Source organism: Carassius auratus, chromosome 7, assembly GCF_003368295.1.
Source record: "Carassius auratus strain Wakin chromosome 7, ASM336829v1, whole genome shotgun sequence".
Taxonomy (NCBI): domain Eukaryota; kingdom Metazoa; phylum Chordata; class Actinopteri; order Cypriniformes; family Cyprinidae; genus Carassius; species Carassius auratus.
In genome coordinates, this window is record NC_039249.1 from 23,014,229 (window position 1) to 23,021,634 (window position 7,406).

The 7,406-nt window shown below is 33.5% G+C and overlaps 1 protein-coding gene across 1 annotated transcript; it reads left to right on the plus strand.

Annotated features, from left to right (window-relative positions):
• Nucleotides 1-321: 321 nt before the first annotated feature.
• Nucleotides 322-7,041, plus strand: LOC113106257 (methylthioribulose-1-phosphate dehydratase-like). The gene is made up of 7 exons (XM_026267980.1): nt 322-535; nt 664-764; nt 5,658-5,706; nt 5,797-5,914; nt 5,989-6,124; nt 6,289-6,456; nt 6,547-7,041. The coding sequence occupies exons 1-7, from the start codon at nt 482-484 to the stop codon at nt 6,644-6,646; spliced, it is 726 nt and encodes a 241-aa protein (XP_026123765.1). The 5' UTR covers nt 322-481; the 3' UTR covers nt 6,647-7,041.
• The last annotated feature ends 365 nt before the right edge of the window (nt 7,042-7,406 follow it).

A 7,406-nucleotide genomic window follows, 5' to 3' on the forward strand; every position in this document is an offset into this window, starting at 1 on the left:
TTTAGCATATTTGTATTAAATATTTATATTAGAATATTATTTAAATATTATTAAATATTCTTAAAAAAATCTGTAAGGCATAGGTTACAGTTTATAAAGCTGTATGTATATAAAAACAATAAAAAGGTGATGTCCACAGTTAGGTATCTAAGCAAACCATAGACTGTAAAAAAAATATATATAATAATAATAATAATAATAATAATAATAATAATAATAATAATAATAATAATAATAATAATAATAATAATAATACCTGCCTTTTGACATTTTTGCACGTGCCTAGCTCCTTGTTTGGGGGTCTTTTATCGTATAAAGATCTGCACTTCCGTCTTCCGCTGCAGCGCTTGCTGTTGCTTCACGCGTTGTTCAAGTTGTTTGAGGCTGTTTAGCGCCTCGAAACTAAGTAAAATATTTAGCATAAAAGCTTGAGTCTTTTCGTTATTTATTTATTTTTTGTGTTTTTTTAATTGTGTTAAGAATGTCGTCGGTCGTAAACACTGTACAAGCGGTGTGCAACAGGCAAGAAAAAGGGGTAAAAGTGGTTTTGTGGAATATGTTAAATATTTGATATCGCTGTTTCTCCAGAATCTTATAAGCTTCCCTCTTATCGAGACATTCTTATCGCATTAAAGATTAACAGATCTTATATTATTGTTTAAGGATAAGGACCATCCTCGTGTGCTGATCCCAGAGCTTTGCAGACTCTTCTATCAGCTGGGCTGGGTGACAGGAACCGGGGGAGGAATCAGCCTGCGGCATGGGTTAGTCAATGCATTATACACCAAAGATAAAATCCACTGTGTTCCGCGATATTCATTTGCTATGTGGATCAGTGACGTGAAAAGTGTTCATAATAAAGAAATGGAAATGTCTTTAAAAAAGATGTAGCCTATTGTGGAAAACCGTTTTAACATTTAAGCTAAATCGTACTAGTATCTAGTTAACGTTACTAGGGCTGTAAAGGTTTTTCTGGTCGACTAATCGCACGTTTATTAATAAGCCGTTTGAATCATAATACCGAGCCTGTAATTGACTTCCTAACCTAAGAGCTCAAGCGCGCGCATAAAGCTTGCCACAGCGTTCCGCAGAAGTAAGGATTATGAATGTGTCAGGGATGAACAGTAAAGAGGCTGAACAGTAGCAGTGCGCCTGTATGCATGTTTCATACGGATTATATGATCTGAGAATATTTTTTTCCCCATTTAAATTGGTTAATTTGAAAGAGGACATTTCGCTATATATATCTTTAATGTCTGTAAGGCAAAGATATACACAAAGTTTCATGCTCAAGTTCACAGGGACAGAGGGCTGAAATCGAATCCTGTTTGCTTTAAAAAAGCACAGTGTTTTGTTGTTGTTGTGAGTGCACCCATATAAACGTATGTCCACTTGACATAAGATGTAGAGAATACTGTTAAACAACAACAAATAAGTATATTCTTTCTGTAAATACCAAATAATAATAATAATAAAAACCTCCTTGTTACTTTTTTTAACAAATAAAAAGTAACACTATGATTGGTTTATTTATATCAAAATAGAATTTGTCTCACCATCTAAATGAAGAAGACTCCACAGTCCACACCACCAATCTGTTGGCACTTGTCCCAACTTTAACAAACTTCTAATTACCAACCTTGTTTTTCAGTAGCACCCATGTTCCAGGTGCATTTTTTTCCAGGTGTCATCTTACTGCAACAAAAATACATGAATAATAAACAGATTTGTTAATATGCTAAGTTACATATAATTTGAAGCTCTGAATCCATGTTCTGAATCCATCATGTCATAATTACTGTGATTCCGAGATGACAACACGTCATCTAACCGACTAAGAACTATTGTACTATCAATGCCTAAACATATCACCTAATGATTCTGAGGTGGTCAGGTGGTACATGTCGTAGCTCTCAGAAAACTCCCACTTCACAAGTTGTAATTACGAGTTCTTTGAGGACGTGAATGCATTTATTAAGTTATTATATTATCTCATAATAACTGTAATTAAGATATGGCATGAACGCACCTACAGCAGTCAACAGTATTTGGGTCTTTTTAGTAAAAACTGTCACAGCATGCAAAATCAGAACATCATGCAAGTAGCCATAAAGCAATCTTATTAAACTCTAAAAACATCATACTCTGAATGGCAAAACTTGAAAACAAACATTGAACAGCAAGCCTGAAAACCTTCTGTTGAGAACCTTGAACATTTTCACTTCTATTTATTTTTGCAACCTGAAAACTTTCACATATCTCTCATCACCCAACCCATATAGATTGATTGAATCTATGGAATCTATGGAACGTGTGCTTATATTTTGGCTTCATGACCTGCAAAATATAGTTAGTAGTTCTTTATCATGACATGGTATCCCTGAATTGTGATAAGACAAATGCAGACAGTTTCCAGACAGCACTGCAAAGTTAAATAGCCAGATTACAAATGACATACACACAACATCCATTGTCCTGGCTTCCTAGTAGGGAAGACTATCTTTCAGTGGAATGTAATCCTATAAATAATATACAAAAAAAAAAGTTCAGTTGGTTTAAAATAAAATTGGTCACTGCTGTGAATGTTATATAAATGTGTGGCCTCACTGGAAATGCAAGGATGGGTCCAGATTATGTGGAGGCAACCACGTCACCACGACATATGCATTAGCTGTCCACACATCCATTCCCTAAAATACAACTTTGAGATTTGCATCTTTACAAATACTTGTTCCTTAGCCAGCAGTTCAGTTACCTCAAGACAGATGTTTGCAATCTGCAACTTTTAAAAACAGAACTGTAAAATTACAGACATTTCTTATTGTTTTTGTGTGTTACTTTGTCAACTCACTGTTGCCTCCAACTGCTCATTGAGAACTATATTCCAGAAATATTTCCTTTTCAGAACAGTTTCCAACTTCAGCAGTTGTCTCATATTTGCCGATTATTTGCCCAAGCTTAAAGACAAATTATAAAATAAAAATAAATTAAATTAACTTCTGATTTATTGAGGGAGTGCCATTGTGACACAATGTTCTGCTATAATAGTAAAAATGGGTAATTACACAATGACTTACATCAGGATATGTTAAGGGGTCACATGATTTGATTTAAATTTTTCCTTTGTCTTTGGAGTATTACAAGCTAAAGTCTCAAATCCAAAGAGATATTCTTTTTAAGAGTTAAGACTCGTCCAAACCTCCTAAAACGGAGGTCATTGTGTGGGAAGATTTGCAAAACACCGCCCAAAAGTTTACCCAAAGAAAGAAGGCATAACTTTTATGGTTGCTGTAGTATTGTTGCCACTGCCACCATGTCGTGGAGATGATGTGTTTAGTTTCGAACACATAAATAAATAAATCAATCAATAAAAAACACCAGTATGCTATACTTGTAGGGCTGCACAATTTGGCTTTCAGCTTTCGCTATATAGATGTAGTAGCTGAATAACATGCAGATAGTTGTTTTACTGATGAAACATAAAGACAATTAACAATGATTGCGACAATATATGGTTTGTGTGTCCTTCAAGCCATCTCAGGTATTTTTATAAGGATAAAGTATATTTAAAATGCAATGCTAATCGACATAGCCTTTATCACTGTATAGAATAATGTAAAGTCAGATCACAAAAATAAGTTATTGTAAAAACTCAAAAGGCTGATGTTATGAAGTGAATTTGGAGTAAAACATATCATTATACTTTTGTTGGACAACAGGTTTGTAATCCTTCCTTGTGTATTCATGGTAACCCATTACCAAGATAGGCTAACATACTGTACAAAGCCAGTTAGCCCTACTTAATCTAATTAATTCAGCATTTCAATGTATTGTATTACCATTTGGACTCTGATTGGACGGCGGAGAGGTACTCATGTTTATGTAATGATCTGTTTAAATGAAGATATCTCCAAATACATTTTCATTCGTTATTTATAAGTTTCAAGATATCTAAAAAAAAAAAAAGAAAGAAACTTTTTGATTTTGATATAATGATTGATTGTTACTCTTTTTGATATAATCAGTTAATTAGTGACTAGTGATTATTCTAATAGTGATATTATCTATTTAAATATCACTAGTAAGCAAGAATTCTTTTTTTTCTGCAGCAATTTAGAGCTCTTTTCATACTCTTTATACTGGCTAAAGCACATTCGTTTCAATCTATAAGGATAATCAGCCTACACTACTAGTCAAAAGTTTTTGAAAAATAAGATTTGTAATTTTGTTTATTAAATTTTTTTTATTATTAAAGGGGTCATATGATGTTAAAAAGAACATTATGTTGTGTATGTGGTGTAATGTGTTTATGCAGTTTAAGGTTAAAACAAAACCAAATTATTTTCCACATAATTAACATTATAAATAAACATTTATAAACATTTGTTGCTCCTCTATGCCGCACCTTTCTGAAATAGTGTAAAACTTACATAACATACGCCCTGTGTCCCGGCGCGACAAGACAAAAACAATAAAACCCAAAATCAATTAAATAACACATTTCCAAAATCACCTTAAATAAATGCAAAAATCAACAAGCTATTCAAAATCCAAAATATTGCCAAACAGGCCTCTTTGATTTGAAACTAAATCAACTTGTCTGTCTCAGCTCAATCTTCTTGTCAGTCAACTTGACTCACTCTCTTCACTGGATGAAGAGAGAAATGAAATCTGATCAATAATGCGACTGTTGTTTGGCATGATTCATTTAGCAGTTGTGTTCAGTTTTTAATTGCAGTGTCTGCTCTTTTACTGAACTAAATGATTTTTATTACTACACAAAAACAAAATGGTGGGGGTCAATGCCTGGGTGGGAAAGTGACATGAATGGTGTTGCGTCTTAACGTTGTGTATAATTTTGTGTCATAGACTTGTCAAATTTTTTTTTGTAAGTTTGTATGCACAGACATCTGTTATGGGCATTCTTAACCATTTTTATGAGGCTTTTTTTTTTTTACAGTGTTCACATCAATATTTGAATTGTTTCGACCGAAATTAAGAAATATATATCTTAATATAAATTTTGCCTATATCGTCCAGCCCTACTTAATTGAAAATATACTAGTATCTAAAAAATAAGTAGAAGCATGAAAACAGATACTCGTAAAGCTTATAGATTAAATGTAAAAAAGGCTTGCCACAGATGTACAAAATATTCACAGGACTTATATTTTATGATGACCAAAGTTTTTTTGATGTAAAAATGCTAATAAATCTTAACCATGACACAGTATTGAGGATCTGCAGGTGTCCTCTCTGAAATATTCCCTTTTTAAATCAATTAATGAATCTGTCTATACATCCATCCATGAAGTTTTTTATCTTAAATCCAAGAATTAATTTTCTTCACAGGCGTGAACAGGTTGTTCAAAAACCCATGAGACTGTGAAACACTCATTAAAATGTTTCTGTCTCTCCATTGAAAGTCCAGGTAACCAAATCTTTGAAGGTCCAAAAAAGTTATATTAAGACACATGCATAAGCTTCCTTGCGTACGATTCGTAAAACAGTGTGTGAGTGCTCATGTGTGCATCAACCATTGCTTAGATTCAAATAAAATAAAAAATCACATTTTTATTTGAAAAATTAAAAACATGCATGTACCATATACTTGCAAATGTATGACATTTATTGTAATGTATAATTTCTTCTTGCAGTGAGCACATTTATATAGCTCCCTCAGGTGTTCAGAAAGAGAGAATACAAGTAAGTGTTTTTTTTTTTTTTCATACTACCATGTTGCGGCATGTAATGAAATAACTTCAACAAACTATCTTTCCACTCTCCTGTTTATAGCCAGAGGACTTGTTTGTGTGTGATATTGATGAGAAGGACATCAGTTGTCCACCTCCACAGAAAAAGCTAAAGAAAAGCCAATGCACGCCCCTCTTCATGAACGCCTACACAAAGAGAGGTGCCTGTTCACACACAGTGGGTTGCTTCTGTTCTGTACTCTATTTACAAGACATTGGCATTTCTTTTCCACAGGAGCTCAGGCAGTTATCCATACACACTCAAAGGCTGCTGTTATGGCAACTCTCATGTTTCCTGGCAAGGAATTCCGCATCACGCATCAAGAGATGATCAAGGGGATTCGAAAAGGAAACTCTGGTACAAACTACAGGTTGTACTTGCTGCTAAGAGGCTTCACTCTTGCCATATTACATTAATAACATGTAACACTTTCTTGTCATATATAGTAGTTCATCCAAAAACAAACAGTTGTGATGGTAATGTCAGCATTTAAATTCCTGCTTTTACTTACTGTTTGTATGTGTTTTGACTCAGGTATGATGACACTCTAGTTGTTCCAATTATTGAGAACACCCCAGAGGAGAAAGACTTAAAAGAGTGCATGGCCCGAGCCATGGACATGTACCCCGACTCCTGCGCTGTTCTCGTCCGCAGACACGGGGTCTACGTCTGGGGAGAGACCTGGGAGAAAGCAAAGACAATGTGAGGCTATAGGAAATTAAATGCACACCTTATGGCTATATTCTGTGTATGGATACAATATTTAACTTTTAAATCTGTATTACTTTTCAGGTGTGAATGTTATGACTACTTATTTGACATAGCTGTGCAAATGAAACAGTGTGGCCTGGAACCCTCTGATCTTCCCACTGAAGATAAAGGCATTGTTTGATACATTTAAGTCTGTAAAGTTACCAAATGTTACCACTATGTTTTCAAAATAATAACCAATGTGATTACCAAATGTTACCACTATGTTTTCAAAATAATAAATTCTTAATGCATTTTTGCACAATGTATGATGTTCACAACAATATTATTTTCAGCATTTGTTGTACAAGTTTAAGTTTAATGCCAATTACCTGCAAACAGAATGTATTGTAAGAATAATGATTAGAATGGCTTTCATGCCATTCTACAGCATTTTGAAATTAATTAATGCCATTCTTCTTTTTGTGTGGATGCTATGATGCATAGCAACAATGGCATCATAATGTCATAATTAGCATTTGTTGCCTAATTTGGCAGCTGTTTGAATTCAAATTAAATTGCTATAAAATAAAAGTGCTTTAAGCTAAGATTGCTTAGAGATATAGAGTTATAACTGTTTATTTGTTGGTTTTGTGCACAAGTGTGTATTATTTAATTCATGAAGAAAAAAAGAATAATCAAACTTTTTAAAAATAATATCCACTTAAAGAATTATAAATGCTGTTAAGTGTGGGGTTGGTGTTTTTATATTTTATTTATTTTTTTTGGCAGAATTGCTTACCAAGACTGCATTTATAAATGTTTATTTTTTTCTTTTTATATATATATATATATATATATATATACACACACACACACACACACACACACACACACACACACACAATCTTTTTGTCTCATTTGTTTGATTGGGTTCTCTTTGTCTACTTTCAGAACTTTGT